Source organism: Dreissena polymorpha, chromosome 12 (assembly GCF_020536995.1).
Source record: "Dreissena polymorpha isolate Duluth1 chromosome 12, UMN_Dpol_1.0, whole genome shotgun sequence".
Taxonomy (NCBI): Eukaryota; Metazoa; Mollusca; class Bivalvia; order Myida; family Dreissenidae; genus Dreissena; species Dreissena polymorpha.
The window spans coordinates 12,246,775-12,265,752 of NC_068366.1; the positions used below are offsets into that span (position 1 = coordinate 12,246,775).

At 34.2% G+C, this 18,978-nt stretch overlaps 3 protein-coding genes across 3 annotated transcripts in view; all 3 read right to left on the minus strand.

Moving 5' to 3' along the window:
- The window catches only part of LOC127854087 (dendrite extension defective protein 1-like), an 11,487-nt gene extending 10,386 nt beyond the window's left edge, over positions 1 to 1,101 (minus strand). The window contains exon 1 of the mRNA XM_052389079.1: positions 911 to 1,101. Within this exon, the coding sequence (XP_052245039.1) occupies positions 911 to 929 (19 nt within the window). The 5' untranslated portion in view covers positions 930 to 1,101. The remainder of the gene's footprint in view (positions 1 to 910) is intronic.
- A 456-nt stretch (positions 1,102 to 1,557) lies between these two features.
- LOC127853907 (sushi, von Willebrand factor type A, EGF and pentraxin domain-containing protein 1-like) lies at positions 1,558 to 4,924 on the minus strand. Its single transcript, XM_052388709.1, has 5 exons — positions 4,717 to 4,924; positions 3,128 to 3,241; positions 2,721 to 2,915; positions 2,111 to 2,305; positions 1,558 to 1,784 (listed from the first exon to the last, which is right to left on the minus strand). Exons 1-5 carry the CDS (start codon positions 4,922 to 4,924, stop codon positions 1,558 to 1,560), a joined length of 939 nt encoding a protein of 312 aa, XP_052244669.1.
- Positions 4,925 to 5,208: 284 nt separating this feature from the next.
- LOC127854094 (mucin-5AC-like) overlaps positions 5,209 to 18,978 on the minus strand; it is a 52,650-nt gene continuing 38,880 nt past the window's right edge. Inside the window, exons 2-8 of the mRNA XM_052389084.1 lie at positions 11,300 to 11,503; positions 10,846 to 11,019; positions 9,337 to 10,674; positions 7,205 to 7,399; positions 6,892 to 7,086; positions 6,578 to 6,772; positions 5,209 to 5,426 (exon numbers count right to left, since the gene is read on the minus strand). Coding sequence (XP_052245044.1) covers positions 5,209 to 5,426; positions 6,578 to 6,772; positions 6,892 to 7,086; positions 7,205 to 7,399; positions 9,337 to 10,674; positions 10,846 to 10,942 — 2,238 coding nt within the window. The 5' untranslated portion in view covers positions 10,943 to 11,019; positions 11,300 to 11,503. The remainder of the gene's footprint in view (positions 5,427 to 6,577; positions 6,773 to 6,891; positions 7,087 to 7,204; positions 7,400 to 9,336; positions 10,675 to 10,845; positions 11,020 to 11,299; positions 11,504 to 18,978) is intronic.

Below are 18,978 nucleotides of genomic sequence, written 5' to 3' on the forward strand. Positions count from 1 at the left end.
CAATATTTATGGCGTTTATAACTAAAGACGCGTTTGAATGATGCAAATTTATATGTTGTTTAGAGATAAATGTATTTGTATGTTGAGAGTTTTGCCTTGTTGTGTGTTGTGTCTGGTAGTGGTCACTTGTCATAGATTTATGTCCTACTGTTGCAACTGAAATATCATTAAAACATTAAATGGTGCTAATATAGTTGAATTGCATCATGGTAACTACTTAATACCACCGATGAAGTAATTACATCCTTGATATGTATTCATAACAACAATTATGTTTCTTATATTTATCTTTGTTACTGTTTTATTTCAACACAGAAGTATATGCATATAATTAGAGTGTTTACCTGATTCGATGATGTACTCAATTTTGTAGTTTAGAAAGTGACGCCTCTATTGCATTTTACAAAACGTATGATAACTGTGATTTGTCGCATATGTGTTTTTTTTATATCTGATCGTATTACAATATTTAACTAATTTGCACATTGTACATATATTTGCTTTCAATCTTGAGATAAAATGTGATGAAAAAACCCATTTAACTTCTACTTGAGACGAAAATAATCGTACAATTATCTTACGATCTGTTATCATAGAACAAAGCTATTTTACTTCAACTTAATCATTTTAAGACATTTTTATTGTATTATTTAACTTTGAGATCACACATACGTACATGTTATCATTAGCAAAATGTTAGATACAAATTTATAAAAGGATGCCCTTAAGTTAAATATTATGACACTTTTATTCATTCAGATTGTGTAACACACATAACCCGCGAAATTAATTGATTATCACAAGTTTCAATTGATTAAATGTATACCGCACTTGCACAAAATAATATACGTTGTTTTTTGTTTTTAATGCCAATTTTCTGTAAGTACTTCAAAGCGATGAGTATACGTACCTTTCTTTTTGCATCCCATCGGGATCGCCCAATGTCCAGTAGGTAGACATTGCAATAATTCGGTCTCTGTGCTGTTATCTACTGCATTTTTTATTTCATAGCCAGGATAACACGTGGCTTGAGCGTAGTTAAGATATTCGGAGCCATTTGCATATGAAACATTACCGTGTTCAAATACAATGTCGTTTGCGCATTCTGTAAAATATATGAAAAATATTAGCCCATTGACGATATAAGAACTACATCGAGACATCAATATTAATTGTGACTTGAAATAATATAACATGTATGTTTATTATACAGTTATATAGCATATTAACACATTTAAAAGCTCCGACAATTCTGAAAAGTTTATTAGCTTGCCTTTTTTGACGCAACCCCTTGGTGTTTCCCATTTTCCAGTGTTCAGACATTTCACTGACTCGCTTACGTTGTTGTTATCGCCCGTCCCATTAATCCTATATCCCGGTAAGCACGTGATCTTAGCAAAGTCAAGGTATGTGCGGCCATTGTTGTATGATATATTTCCGTTTATGACTGTTACTTCCGTATAACATTCTACAAATATAAAGCTTGATTAAAACGCATTTGTTGATGTTGAGACATTTGATGCACATGCTGATGGATATTGCGTATACGAATAACTATCACCATATCAGGTACACTTCAGACCACCTGCCTTTCCTGACGCATCCATTTTGTATTTCCCAGTTGCCGGTGTGCAGACATTGTACTAACTCGCTCACGTTGTTGTTATCGTCTGTCCCATTAAGCCTGTATCCAAGGGAACACGTAATTTCAGCGAAGTCAAGGTATTGACGCCCTTCGTTGTATGCAGCACTTCCGTTTAAAACTATGATGCCAGTTGTACATTCTAGAAAATAAAAACAATTTTTTATACCACATTTTTATAGCGCCCTTTTCATACTCGAGATGTGCGTTCAAAGGCGCTTTACATTTTTACAATTACAATTATGGCCTGAGTATGTATCGATATTATAAGAAAGGTAGTAAATTCATTTGTTGCCATGGTTATAAGAAAACATTATGAAACATTATATGAAACATTTCCATTCCGTACAAATGGCATTTGTTTTGCGAATTTTAAAGCACACAATAGAAGATCAATGCAGACACAATAAACTTTTATCAATATTTATTTAAAGACAAAGTGGGACCAAAGTTCATCATGTCACTTGCCTTTCTTGACGCATCCCTTTGGTCTTTCCCATCTTCCTGTGTGCAGACATTGTACTAACTCGCTAACGTTGTTATTATCATTTGCCCCATGAAGCCTGTATCCAGGCGAACACGTAATTTGAGCGTAGTCAAGGTATTTACGGCCGTTTATGTACGCAACACTTCCGTTTAAAACTATGATGTCAATTGAGCATTCTAGAGGATAAAAACAAAATCAATTATGGCCTGATTATTTATCGACATTATAAAAAGGGTATACTGCAAATAACATAAATCAACATACACTTGATTATCTTTATTTCAAACCTATATGTATCTGTGCTTTTTTGGCAATGCCGCGCATTATTGCTCACAACCATAAGGTCATATACTGTAAGGACCCCTCACGTATTTTCGTTACTTATCCCATTGACTTAATTGGCAAATGAAGACGTGCCATCAGCGTAGTAAATTCATTTATATCCATAGTTATATGAAACATTTCCATCCCGTAAAAGTGACATTGTTTGCGAATAATTTAGCACACAAAGACGATCAGTGCACACACTTAAATTTTAACAGTTTTTAAAGAAAAAATGTAACCATAGTTAATCATAGTAATGTCATTTGCCTTTCTTAACGCATCCTTTTGGTATTTCCCATCTCCCGGTATCTAGACACTGTAACCTCTCGCTCACATTGTTGTTATCGCCTATCCCACCAATTCTATATCCCAGTGAGCATGTGATTACAGCATAGGCAAGGTACTCGACCCCGTTGTTATATGAGGGACTTCCATTTTCAACATCGAGTGAGCGCGCACATTCTATAAGGCAAAAATAAATAAACTTGTCGCATGAACCATGACACGTCTTACGCAAAGCAATTCTTTATTTATAAACAAGCTAATACTAAAATAAATAAAAAAAGGTTTGTAATCAGGGTATTGTCACTGGCCTTTCTTGACGCATCCTCGCGGTGTTTCCCAGTTGCCGGTGTGCAGACATTGAACTGACTCGCTCTTATCATTGTTATCACCTGTCCCATTAATCCTATATCCAGGAGAACATGTAACTTTGGCGAAGTCCAGGTATTCATTGTTATCTTTGTAGGAGAAATTTCCGTTTTCAACAGTGGCGCCGTTTACGCATACTAGAAACAAAATAGAGAATTCAATTACTTAATCATTTAATCACAATACCTTATACCATATATTCTACATTCATGTACCGTTATTCTTAACTCTAGTTCCGCATGACCAAGCTGTAAAAAGTGATGAAATATCCTCAGTTTGGGATATATACCGACAACAAAATAACATTTGTTGAGAATTTTAGTTTACAATTTAAGGTAATAGCAAACAAAGATTCTTATTGATGCATAAATACCAACGTAAAATAAGATTAATTAACTATTAAAAACATAGCTTAGAAAAATTATATAAAATTTTTTTTGAAACCATACTGGACCTATTTAATTCCGATGTGTTTTTATATAAATTACAGGTATTAAATGATTATCTTCAGAAACTTACAATATCGCTGAACAAGTCCCCTTTAGATTTAGATTAAGATTTGGTGGTTATAACCGACTTTTCAATACGATTTCAGATGAAACGATGACGAAAGACGAATTTGATGGATTAACATTTATTGGTGATAACCAATTGTTTAGAAGAGTTTATACCAATACACGGTGTATTGGCCAACTATTTAAGGGAAAATGATGTATGTTTTAATTGTATTATTGTTTATGGTGTAAAATATTCACATATCTCCAGATGTTACTATTTTAATAAACCGAAGAGTAAAATCATGTCGTTATTATCAATATCAACATGCAAAATTTAAGGGTGAACCGAACTTCTGATTGGACCTTATGCGTAATCGTTAAGAAGGGTAATTGTTGTCGGTTTAAAATTTCCACAATTCGCTGTGTTTGGATCCGTATTGTACTATTTATGATGTTATGTAATATTTCCGCTGTGATAAAACACAAGAATACTTAAAACATGCTACAGTTAATTGGCATGATTATTATTTTTACAAATACTTTAACCCATCACGAACACATATATAAGTCGAAAAACAAAACCATCAACACGAATACCCTTTGTAGACTAAACAGTTTGTTTCGGAGGGGTTAAGGGGGGAGAAATGTATAAGGGTTAAACTAGGTTTGTCATGAGAAATACAGAATTAATCTTTACTATCAGTGTTTAGCAACAGAAAGAAACGGGCGTTTCCGTTACTGCAATTAATAATTGCAATTCAAAACGATATCGGCTTATTACATAACCATAAATAGAATACACGTGTAAAAGTCGCATTTTTTGAGAAAAAAGAACATATTCTTATAAATTAAAGGTATAAAAATACAAGGAAGCATTTAAAACAATACAGTTTCTATAAAATGTGTCGTTTTTCTGAGCAATACGATGTAGAAAAATTAAGTGTTTTTAAAATGGATGATATAATGAAAGCGCATTAAACGAAACAATTTCTATACACCTATTGCATTGATATAAAGATTCCAACTCCGCTCATAATGTATTAATAAATAAAACAGCAAATCATTTTATCCTGTGAAATTATACCTTGTGTTATTATCATGGTTTTACCACTAACCTTTCTTTTCACATCCTCGGGGTTTACTCCAGTCACCAGTATGCAGACATTGAATTGACTCGCTCACGTTGTTGTTATCACCCGTCCCATTAATCCTATATCCAGGAGAACATGTAACTTGGGCGTAGTCCAGGTATTCACTAACATTTTTGTATGAAACATTTCCGTTTTCAACGGTGATGCCTGTTGAGCATTCTAGAAAGCACATTAAGAAATGAAAATAATTAATGAATTTTAACAAAATTTAGTAGTTTATTTACATATAGAACTATTATCTTTATTATGAAATGTATTTGTTTGTAAAACGAGATAAATCGTTCACAAGTTGCAATAATGCCTTAATGATAAATATTTGAATACTTTAAGGCTAGTTTTTGTTATGATGTATATGAACAATTAATAAGAAATATTGCAAATAATACAGTACAAAAATGAAGAACAATGCAGTAACTTAACTTGTATCAGTATTTAACGATAAAGTGTGACCAAAGTTTAATCATAGCGATGCCGCTTGCCTTTCTTGACGCATCCTGTTGGTATTTCCCATATTCCGGTATCAAGACACTGTAACTTTTCGCTCACGTTGTTGTTATCGCCTGTCCCATTAATCCTATATCCTGATGAGCATGTTATTTCAGCGAAGTCCATGTACTCGATCCCATTGTGATATGATGGAATTCCGTTTTCAATATGCAGTGATCGCGCACATTCTATAAGACGGTAATAAATACATTTGTCGCATGGGCCCTAAAATTCAGACACATCTTACGCAAAGCAATTTATCATTAATAATTTTGGTATGCAGCATTTAGGTTTAAAACTATGATGTACATACTACTAATTAAACAATTTTGATTATGGCCTCAGTAATTGTCTACATTATGAAACGGGGATAATGCTCAATGATTGAGTTACATCAACCAGCTGTCTTTTAGTCACGCTTAGGCCCTCTAGTTGTTTCTTATAGTCACACTGTAATTTGAACCTTCAAGTTGTGTCTTGTAGTCACACTTGGTCAGTCTATTTGTGACTTGTAGTCACGATAGTTCAAATAAGGTTAAAACCCAAAAGAAGTGTCCGTAAGGGTTACAGGTGACTAAAAGCTGTGGGATCCGACAGCCAGAGTGCAGAAATATCCTTTTACGTATCCTTTTAGTTAATGAAAAACAGTGTCTTTATGTTGCCAAATATTTGCTCATACAATCATTATAATTATTGTCTTAACCCAAGTTATATCAATTTATTACATAATATTTTACTTTTACTGTGTTTTAATAGTTTAGCCGGTATTGTTTTATTGCTTAAGTTTCTTACAGCATTATTATTTATATCACACATATTTAGATCATTAATCCTTTAGTTGATGCTGCATAATATTATCAATATCTCATTTTTTTTATCAATATTATGTACATATATATGTTTTGTACAACGCCATTAAATATAATTATATAAATAGGCGTTTCATCAAATTAGCAAGTTTCAAGTTTCAAGATAATGCAGATATACATAAATCCACATATCATCGATTGTCTTCATTTCAAACCAATATTGATCAATGTCTTTCTTGCCAATCTTCGCGTGATTTGTAAAAGATATTATGCCATAAACTTTAACGAACTCTGAGGTTATTATTTTCAGTTGTACCATTAGGACTATCGTACAGATAACAAGTAACATTAGCGAAGTCAATGCATTTGTTTCCATGGTTACATGAAACATTTCCATTCCATAACATTGACACTTATTGCGAAATCAACATCACTAAAACGAAATCACGTGTCAAAGACAATTTGATACACACTGTATCAGTTTTTAAAGATAAAGGGTAACCAGAATTTAACATAGGGATATTACTTGCCTTTCTTGACGCATCCTTTTGATATGTCCCATATTCCGGTATCTAGACATTGCAACTTCTCGCTCACGTTGTTATTGTCAGTTGTTCTATTTATCCTATAGCCCTGGGAACACGTGACGGTTGCCTGGTCCAGATATGTGTTGCCATGTTCGTACGAGACATTTCCATTTTGAACAGCCACATTTAATACGCATTCTACAGCATACACAATAAATCACATATGAACAAACAATGCATACACACGTTATTCACTAGTTCAATATAAAGTTATTAATTTAGAGCAAATAGTGTTTTATCATAATATTGTCACTTGCCTCTCTTGACGCATCCGTTTGGAATTTCCCATATTCCGGTATCAAGACACTGTAACTTTTCGCTCACGTTGTTGTTATCGCCTGTCCCATTTATCATATATCCCGATGAGCATGTTATTTCAGCGTAGTCCAGGTACTCGATCCCATTGTGATATGATGGAATTCCGTTTTCAACATAGAGTGATCGCACACATTCTATATGACAGAAATAAATACATTGGTCGCATGAGCCTTAAAATTCAGACACATAATCATACATAAAGTATTTCTTCATTATTAAGATTTGGTTCATCAACGTGGTATTTACACTAACCTTTCCTTACGCACCCTCGTGATATTTCCCAGTGTCCAGTGTGCAGACATTGAACTAACTCGCTCACGTTGTTGTTATAGCCTGTCCCATTAAGCCTGTATCCAGGAGAACATGTTATTTCAGCGTAGTTGAGGTATTCAATGCCATTTTTGTATGAGACATTTCCATTTTCAACAGTGATGCCCGTTGTGCATTCTAGAAAATACAACATATAGCGAACATGTAATAAAGTAAGTTTAAACATCTTTCAAGATATAATATTACAAATGCAAATATGTCGTTTCTAAAACCGAATAAGTATACGTTGCAATTATTGATGAAATCTTAAAACTTTACTCGCTTGTATACTGTTAATATAGGAAAATGTTTGTCATACAACATTTAGTTATGAACATCAATTTAAACGAATGACAAAGCCTCGATGTATATAAATGCTAAGTGAGAAAAAAACTAGTAATTTCATAAAGCAATTTAAAAAGTAGTATGTGTTGATAAAACTTAATACATACATACGGACAGGCATACAGACAGACATGAATACAGACAGACAGGCAAGCAGACAGACAGACAGACATACAGACATGGAGACAGGCAGGCAGGCAGGCAGACAGACAGACAGACAGACAGACAGACAGACAGACAGACAGACAGACAGACAGACAGACAGACAGACAGACAGAAAGACAGACAGACAGACACACACACACACACACACACACACACCACACACACACACACACACACACACACACACACACACACACACACACACACACACAACACACACACACACACACACACACACACACACACACACACACACACACACACACACACACACACACACACACACACACACACACACACACACACACACACACACACACACACACACACACACACACACACACACACACACACACACACACACATACACACATACATACATACATACATACATACATACATACATACATACATACATACATACATACATACATACATACATACATACATACATACATACATACATGCATGCATGCATACATACATACATTCAAACACACAAACATTTATCATATAGTTGACTACTTAACTTTGCCGCTTGAAGTATAATAAGTCAGTCGATTGGCACAGTCTAAATCGATTGTGTTCAGTTTACACGGAAACACGCTACAGCGTATGATTTATTATTTGAGAGAACATTGAAATTCAAATTGAAATGGGGCAATAATATGCAACGAACCAGTGATTATATTGTAATATGCACAAATTGTTATTATGCGTCAACCAGATGACAGGCATAAAAGGTTCAATTTCAGGGGTTATATGTCACAATGCATTGATTTATCTTACCAGTTAATTATGTTCAGTGTTCATCATGCGAACATTGTTTAATGTTTAAATTAAAAATGCTTTGTTGCTCAGTGTTTGTATTAACTACACACATAAATAGAGTGCTAAAAATTCAACGATTGGCGAAATGAAAAATATCAACTTTTCGCTCTCAAAATAAAATAACACCGAATATACGGAGCGAATAACATACAATTATACAACAAATATAGTTGTGTTAACGAATGATCATATTTGAAATGGATCCAAATACTAACCCGATAGGACAGGCATATTTAAAGAATGCTGTGACAATACGTTGACAATTTCTGTTAAATATTTAATTCTAGTAAAATGACAATCTTGATGGATGAGATATGGTTGTTTAGAAAAATATCTTCCAAATCAATAGTTTAAAAGTATTTCAGAAAAAAAAATGCTTTGGTTGATTCCATTTACACCGGCTTATAGAATCCATTTCGTTTGTGACTAAAAAAATATTGATTTAAAGTTATACTCGAAAATGTCTAGCGATTCTAATCATTAAATCTAATAATAAATGAATACATACGTGCCATTTACTTAAACGTGGAAAGACAAAAAATGTTTAATTAGAAGGGCAAATGTTCTCTCTCTAAAAGTGGGTCCTAAAAAGAAACACAACGTATGTGGAACATGCCTTTGCATTAGTAAAACGCGTTATAAATCTAATTTTTTTTTGCAAAACGCATTCTTAAAAATGCTCATTTTTAACTTATTGTGCAGGTTTAGATAATTCATTATTAGTATAAATATACTTATTGGCGTTGTCGTCGTTGGGTGAGTTGTTGTCGTCGCCGGTTCAGTTGTTGTCGTCGTTGTTTTAGTTGCTCTCGTTGTTGGATCAGTTGCCTTCGTCGTCGGTTCAGTTGTTGTCGTAGTTAGATGAGTTGTAGACGTCGTCGGTTCAGTGTTCGTCGTATTTGGATGAGTTGTAGACCTCGTCGGTTCAGTTGTTGTCGTAGTTGGATGAGTTGTAGACGTCGTAGGTTCAGTTGTTGTCTTAATTGGATGAGTTGTAGACGTCGTCGGTTCAGTTGTTGTCGTAGTTGGATGAATTGTAGACGTCGTTGGTTCAGTGGTTGTCGTATTTAGATGAGTTGTAGACGTCGTCGGTTCAGTTGTTGTCGTAATTGGATGAGTTGTAGACGTCGTCGGTTTTGTTGTTGTCGTAGTTGGATGAGTCGTAGACGTCCTCGGTTCAGTTGTCGTAGTTGGATGAGTTGTAGACGTCGTCGGTTCAGTTGTTGTAATAGTTGAATGAGTTGTAGACGTCGTCGGATCAGTGGTTGTCGTATTTGGATGAGTTGTAGACGTCGTCGGTTCAGTTGTTGTCGTAGTTGGATGAGTTGTAGACGTCGTCTGTTCAGTTGTTGTCGTAGTTGGATGAGTTGTAGACGTCGTCGGTTCAGTTGTTGTCGTAGCTAGATTAGTTGTAGACGTCGTCGGTTCAGTTGTTGTCGTAGTTGGATGAGTTGTAGACGTCGTCGGTTCAGTTGTTGTCGTAGTTGGATTAATTGTAGACGTCGTCGGTTCAGTTGTTGTCGTAGTTGGATGAGTTGTAGTCGTCGTCGGTTCAGTGGTTGTCGTAGTTGGATGAGTTGTAGACGTCGTCGGATCAGTGGTTGTCGTAGTTGGATGAGATGTTGACGTCGTCGGTTCAGTTGTTGTTGTTGGATGAGTTTTAGACGGCGTCTGTTTAGTGGGTGTCGTAGTTGGATGAGTTGTAGACGGCGTCTGTTTAGTGGGTGTCGTAGTTGGATGAGTTGTAGACGTCGTCGGTTCAGTGGTTGTCGTAGTTGGATTAGCTACTCTCGTCGTCGGTTCAGTTGTTGTCGTAGTTGGATTAGTTGCTCTCGTCGTCGGTTCAGTTGTTGTCGTAGTTGGATTAGTTGCTCTCGTCGTTGGTTCAGTTGTTGTCGTAGTTTGATGAGTTGGATAGGTTTTTGTGTGAGTCGTAGGCGTTGCTGGTTGAGTTGCTGTCGTCGTCGGTGGAGTTGTATTTAACGTCGGTTGAGTACTTGTCGTCGTTGGGTGAGTTGTTGATGTAGTTTTTAATGTACATAATTCATTTTGTGATCCCGGGGTCATTTCCGCTGAAATGTATTGGTAAATGAATTAGTTTTTGAAATTATTTAAGGAAACAATGTTACATTCACCAATTAAGCTGTAATCAATTAATTAACACGAAGCCTTATATTTTGTGATGAATTTTGATAAAATCAGTCAGTCAGTCAGTCAGTCAGACAATCAGTAAGTTACCTTACCAAGAAAAATGCTTCGGCCTGACGATAATCTCCATTTGCGGTTTCCTTGGCATATAATGTCCGAATTTTCAGCACGTGTATAACCAGGATTGCACATTAAAGTTCCGACAGACCCGAGAGTGGTTGCATTAAATGTGTAATGACCATTTGCTTGTACATGTGGCTGCCCGCAGTCTGTAAAAGGTAATAATATGACTGTCTTACATTATGTTAGTCAACAAAACAATCATTAATGTATTCTAGGTAACATGATCAAATATTAATATTTGACAAACGTACACATATAGAATATGAATGGGCAGGAGTGTTTTTTTATAGTTTTCAAGTTGTTTTGATTTATAGTAAAACGTATTTGTTATAATTCAATTATATATAAATGTGCAAAAATGAATGATACAACTATTTAAGTAATTATGGTTATGCATTAAAACGATGGTAATAAGCTCCGATGTACCTATTCTGGAACAATTTGTGAATGCCGTCCAGGAACGATTTGTACATTTAACATCGAAATGATTTGTGTAATTTTGTCCTGACCATGCAAGAAATCCCGGCTCACACGACAGATTAAGCTTTAATTCGCCTTTTGAATAGTTGAATGGTTGTACATGCTGCCAGATTGTATTATTATCTTGACTCTTTGGTTCCGGACATTCCTCTGCAAAAACACTAATGCATATATGCTTTTTTAAACTACCTTTAGTGGCATCACAAAAGGTGATACTTAGCATGTCATAGTTAGTCTGCTTGTAAATTACGTTGGATATTAATCATTAAACATGAAGTGCAATACCGTTTTGTTTTGTAAACGAATATTTTTTTTGCGTTTTTTCAAGGATAGTAAGATAATAAATCGGATAAGGAAACATTAGTTATTATTAACTCATCAGTATGAACGCACACACGAGCACTCAATGATCTTATTTATTTTGAAACTGCAGCAAGTATTCTCATTTTTATACAGATATGTGCAAAAATTAAGCATTACTTATTAACGTTAAAATACTTAGCAATCATCAGGCAAGCGGTGTTAACAAATCCTCATGCAAACCACCTTATAGTTGTAATGTTCCGTGGTAACCTTTCCAAAAAAAGTTATTTTGACATAAAAATATGTCAACATTACAATTCATTCATAAATTATTACATTTGAATAACAAAGGGTCATTTACCGAATGGTCTGCAAACGTAATTGGCCCTCCATTGCCCGTTTATGCAATTGATTAGAAAATAATCGAAATACCGTTGAGCTGTAGGAATGAACACTTTATAACCAGGCATACATGTGACCGTCGTGTCCGTCAGTTTATTTTGTCTGAATAAAGAGTGGATACTTTGAATATTGGGTCCGATAGTATCCCAGGCTGTTTGATTATTGAGGTCCAGACAGCCTGAAATCCGAATAATTTTTGTTCATATATTGAGCACATATTCCTATTTTGACTATTATTGAATTATGATTATGAAATAAATAGTTAATTTATTTTGTTTATATTTTGCTATAAAAATCCATCGTTAAAGTGCTTTATATTTAAAGTGAGGCATCATTCCTCGAATGTTCACATTGTTTGGTTTTGTATTTGTTATCAATACATTCTGGAAATGGATTAAAAGACATAAACAAACTTTCTGTTGTAAATTGTCGTCGATTGAGTAACATTTCGTTAACTCAATAGAGACATACATGTTAATCGCATTTTTTTCATGTTGATTATTGGTTTTAATTGTGTCTATTGTAAAATTGAGAGCATACAGACAAGACCATATTTGTTTCGAGACCCGTCTGAAGTAATTTTCTTTATATACAAACAGTGTATATAAACTAGTTCAAAGTAATCAAATCATGAATATTACATTAATAAGAAAATCATTTACCTGTATTATCTCCATTAGAAAATGTGCAACATGGGACGAATAAATGTATAACAATTAAAGCTACTAACATTTTAACTGTCCTCTGAAATATTAACCCTCCTTTTCGCTTCCAAAATATGTCTGGCTGAAGAAACGCACCCTCTTATCTAATCGTCGACGGCCGTCAACTGATAATAATGTAGTAACATGAAAGCGAAATAGACCACAACATATAAGATTGTCTTCCTTGCCGTTTTGTGATGTTGGTTTTCTATTTAATGCGAATTGTAAATAATTATTTAATTAAATTTCATTGTAATTAACTGAAATATTTTCTTACATTTTTATGTTTCGGAATCAGACTCATTTATCATTGCTAAAAATCAATTTCAGTAAACTAAGAAGAGGACACGATATTAGTCTTAACGCTCATTCTCTATAATTTCGGACTACTACTGTATTGGAATTGATGAAGAATAATCGAATTATCACATACGCCATACAATCATCGCGACCGAATTGTAGTTGTCATGTAGTTGTCAATGCCCATCGATTACAATCGTAAATTGTCATCATACTATGTACGACCTTGATGTAAGGTGCAGAATCGGTCATTCGTGGCCACCTTTAAGGATGTGTTTCTCTCTCACGAGTGTGCAAGTGCCGAAAACTTTTACTAATAGTCAATATAAATATATAAGGTATGTAAATCAGATAAAACGTCAAAAGCTATTTACGATGCACAAAGAACAATAAAGTTGTAAATGTTCATGAATCGTGGATTCAGAATTTGGATACTAAACAACCGTTTTCAGGCATTTAAACGTATGAAAACTATAGTGAAATAGTCATCAACAATTAAAATCGCCAGCTACGGCAGAAGAAAACTCTTAAAACACAACGATAATGACAAGATAATTATTTAATTTAAATTATCCGCATTGAACATAACAGAAACTCATAAAACATGACACAAAACTATAGTAAATCTTAATTATAGATATAGAATAACAAAATACAATGGGTAAACAATTAACATTAGAATAAAATTATTAGCAAAATCAAATATATCGAAAAGCTTACCTTACGTTTTCTTTTGGCTGTAGAGTATATTGAATAGAGAGAAATGCACATATTTGTTATTTTTAATATAGTGGAATTATAACATCAATTGCTTATTTTCTATCAACAAAATCGATTAAACAATAATGTTCATAAGCCTTTACGAATGCATTAAAATGCATGCTTGTTTTTTGCAAAATATGCATGCCAACAAATCAACCCTTCTCTAAGTTTTCGACAAAACCAAGACACATTTTCTCACAACAATTTCACTTTTCCATTATTTTATTTCTACATGTGTATTATTATAATAAACAATTCATAAACTTATAACGTACCATTAGTAAAGGTTTTTGTATTGTGACTATTTCATGCACCTAACCAATTGTTTTTTCTTCCATGTTGAATAGTATCAATTAAGCGTATACTAATGCTGTACCATATTTGAAACTATGAATATTTAGCGTGTTCTGCCTTTCATGTTTATATGACTAAATATTTATTCACATTCACCGTACCATTGAGTTTTCTTATCACTGAAATAGTTTTGCAAATGGAGACCGTCATCAGGAATATTTATCACAAACCCATGTCAATTCATTTAGCACTGTTCAACAAAAATATGCTGATTTATTTGGAAAGCTGTTTGTGTTGATACATATAAATGAAAATCCAAAATGTGTTATTCTACAACAAATCGTAGTCGGACTCTTGTCTAGGGAAAATAGTTTCAAAGAACATTCCGTTTAGTGATTTGCTTTACAGCGCAAACAAGTCATTGCTATATTATATAGCGGAATAAAAAAACACGTTGACTTCCATATTGCATGTATAATTTTAATAAATATTTATTAATTAATTGACAACAACTTAAATATTTCAACCGGTTTTGTAGACAAAACATGCGTTTTACTAAACATGGGGCTTATTTATTTTCAATACATGGCGTCTGATCTCATGTCGAATAATTAAACGGGAAACCATTTTTTATAACAAACGATTAATAATGGAAACTGAAACATGAATACATCGGTTAATATTGATACAAATACAAAGCGAACACATATACTTCACTGGTATACTTCAAATTATAGAGGTATTTCAATGATAAATGTTAGGTATAATATATTTGGAAATATTGTACATTCACGACTGTGTACTTGGTCCGAAGAATTTGGTAAATTAGACGAGTTGCAATCAGGTTTTCGTAAAGGTTATTCTACAATGGATAAAATATTCGTCTTACAAAGCATGGTTCAAAAATATATAACTAAATCAGGAGGAAGATTTTATGTATTATACGTTGATTTTCAAAAGGCCTATGATGGGATATTGCACTATTAACTATTTGATATAATGCAGAAAATATGTTTAAAAGGAAAACTATATAAGGTCCTTATCTCTTTGTACTGAAATTTGCGGAGTCGCGTGCGTGTCATAAATAACAATGTCACAACTGATTTTAAGTGTAACATTGGTACAAGACACGGGGACGTAACCAGCACGATAGTTTCTAAATTATTCATAAATGAGTTATCCCTTTACCTACGCGACCGAGGCCATCAAGGAATTTCCATTACCGAAGATATTCCAAAAATACAGTGTATATTATTTGCGGATGATGTAGCGAGTTGCTCTAAAACCGCAATGGAACTACAGCGTCAATTGAATGTTTTGTTTAAGTTTTGCCAAATAAGTGGCAGGACTGTAAATGAAAAGAAAAAAGAAATAATTGTATTTAGAAATGGTGTTCCATTGCGGTCATATGAAAATTGGTTCTATAATGGAAATCGTGTAAATGGTACATCAGTGTACAAATACATGGTGTATTGTTTACTCCTAAATTTAGTTGGTCCAAGGCTAAAGCTAAGTTGGCAATACAAGCAAAACAGTCCAATAATGTGATAAAAAGCTACCAAGGATATTTTGGAAAATTTGACATTCAAGAATAATTCAAACTTTTTGGCTAAATGGTAAAGCCAATCCTTACATACGGGGCGGAAATTTGGTGCCATACCTTTTCTGAAAAGATAGAACAAATCCATTCTCAATTTCGCAAATATTTTTTTGGTCTAAATAGATCAACTAACAATTGTATGGCTCTAGGAGAGGTTGGTTGGTTATAATTATGTGTAGACTATCATTTTAAGTGTATTAAATACTGGTGCAAACTAAGTCACATGCCGTTGCACAGATACCCCAAAAACTGTTATAATATGTTGAAACGCCAGGATGAAATCGGAAGGACCAATTGGGCTACTTCTGTTACAAATCTGTTATTTAACTATGGTTTTGGTTATATCTGGGTTCATCAGGACGTCGGTAATGTTGATGCACTTTTACAACTTTTTAAAGATCGCCTTATTTATTGTAACACGCAAAAATGGTCAGGAAGTTTATTCGACTCATCAAGATGTGAAACATATAGAATGTATTAATCATTGATTGAACTAGAAAAATATATTTCGCTCAAAATACCATTCTATTATAGAAAAACACTTATTCTTATTGAAACTGGACGATATATTGGTAAAGCACATGATCTTGGATCTTGTACACATTGTCTAAATGTAGAAAACACCTGTGTTATTGAAATCGAATTTCATGTATTTTTTCATTGTTCTCAATTCCACGAAGAACGTAACATGTACCTTTTTTCTTGTTATAGTGGAAACAGAGAAGAAATCAATTTGATTAATCAATTGGTATTCCTATCACACTGGGGTAATTCATTGGAAAGCATACGCACTATCTGAGGTACCAAAAACTATCGAGGTACTTTTTCCCATTTCCTCGGCATGTGTATCTCGGTTCGTGCGTAAAAAGACAAATAGTGTGCTCTATGGGGGGGGGGGGGTAGGCCGATACCTCGAACAAACATTGTTTTGCCGGTGTACTTCGGAAAGGTTGGGTACCTCGGTATGTTGTCTGGATATCGGTGTGTGGACCTCGGACGCATATTTACAGACAGTCGGACACACACACACACCACACACACACGCACACTACACACACCCATACCTCGAACTGTGTACCTCTGTAAGTTAGTTATACCGGTATGTGCGTTCGTGTGTGTGTGTGTGCGTGCGTGCGTGTGTGTGTGTGTATTTGTATGTGTGTGTTTGCTTATGTTTGTCTGTGTGCGTTTGTGTAAATTTAGGTGTCTGTTTTAAAGGTATGTCTATAACTGTTCCATGCATCCTTAAAGTTCAGCCGAAATTGTCCGCCATCCACAGACAAGTTATTTAACAAGTTACAGACGTCAATATTTAAACCAGAATTCACCTGCTTGTATATAAAATGCGACCATTTAGGCATTATATCGGTAAAAGCTCGATAATAAGTCGAATAAGTAGTAGACAATTTCGTTATTTATTTTTTACCTATCATTACAGTTTACATTTTATAACAATATTATCGTTACTTAAGATGTTATTTAATTGGTTTGTGTTGCTTTCAAAAAAGTAACCCCAATGAAACTGAAAAGTAGCCTTGCATTATTATGTCAATTTATCTCGTTAATGCAGTGCACTTTCCTGATTGATTATACAAGGAATGTATGATACTTTTTCATCTATAGTGAAATCTTACGCATAAGTAGTTATCGTTTATTTAATGCAATGTACGTCGTTATGCAAGAAACTGTTAAAATGTATTTAATCAAACGGTGCAACATCAACACTATTTTGAGATATTTTTAATAGTCCATAAATCTGATTCCGCAAAGCTCCTATCCTCAAGTTGCAGATGAGTTGCTATCCAATCAGATGCCCCTGATCTATAACAAAATTCATTACTGGATGATGAACATAAGAAAGTAAATTATCGGGATAAATTTGTCCTTGCAAACTGTACAAACATATATATGAAACGTGCGTTAAGCACATTAACTTAGAAATGATGGCTTATGGTTTACTTCGATTTATATTTTACACATAAACATATAAAAATAGATCTAATATGCACTGCTCTGCAACGCACCGCAATTTACTCAATTCGATTTAAAGTTTTACACATTGAATCATTCCAACAGTTTCTTATCTGTCATATTTATTTATAAACGTAATTTGTATTACCTATATTCTGACAAATGGAGTGGGACTTCCAAGCGCCATCTCTGCAAGTGATTTGAAACGTATCTGCATATGCGTGTTGGTTAGCAAGGAACGCCCTAAAGCAAGGTTGGCAGTAGACCAGCGCGTGATCGGGACTGGGTAGAATCTTTATGTGTTGAATATTGGGTCCGATGGTTTCCAAGTGTTTGGAAACTTTGAGGTCGATGCAACCTGAACGTGTATTTGTACAATTGAATCAGTAATATCATCAGATTGACGGATACATTTAATGTTTAATAAACATATTCATTTATATGAAATGTGTTATCAAATTAAGATAGAAAATGAATATATATTCATCAGAAGCTTGTTGTATAACTCATACCCAGCTACCTATGTGTATGGAAATCTACAGAAATAAATGTGATTTACATGTATACTCATTAAGTTAGTACTTAGGTGGTGTAATGTCTTCATGTTCCTATCTCGGTTAAAGTACTTGGCATATATCTTACGTATGTGTTACCTGAAACGCTGGTCGCGCTTATTGTCGACATCGTTATGGTTGTGGCTGGAATGGATATGGTTCCTATATTAACGGTCTAATTCATTTTTTAAGTATTGTACTGACGCATATTTTTTTATTCAACATGATCTTGACAGTTTCGCTGTCGTACTTTATCTTTATTATATTTTTTTTTAGTTGTGAAACAAAGTCGGTGACTTAGCAGATAACTCAGCTCATGCTGATTATGATTTCATTTACCCCTTCTTGCAAAATGCATTACATGGATTCTTTGTATCATTGTGTTAAGTGTGTTTTAGGTCGGGTGCATTACTGCAGTCAGAATATGAAGCTGATAAACGAGTATTTTGTACACGGTAAGTTGAAATCAATATAAGGCCACATGTTGATAATATTCATTTCTTCTGAAATAAACCTTCACGTTATCGGATACATTACACATTCATAGCATTAACATTAAACGTTTTGTTGTATACCACTGTTAGCAATAACATATTTAATTCGTACCTAAATACATAGCATCTGTTGGCGTTATTTGATTAGTTGTAGACGTGGTTGGTTAAAGTATTGGCATCATCAATTCAGTTGCCGTCTTCGTCGCTTTAGTTGTAGGCGCCGCTTGATGAGTTGTTGGCG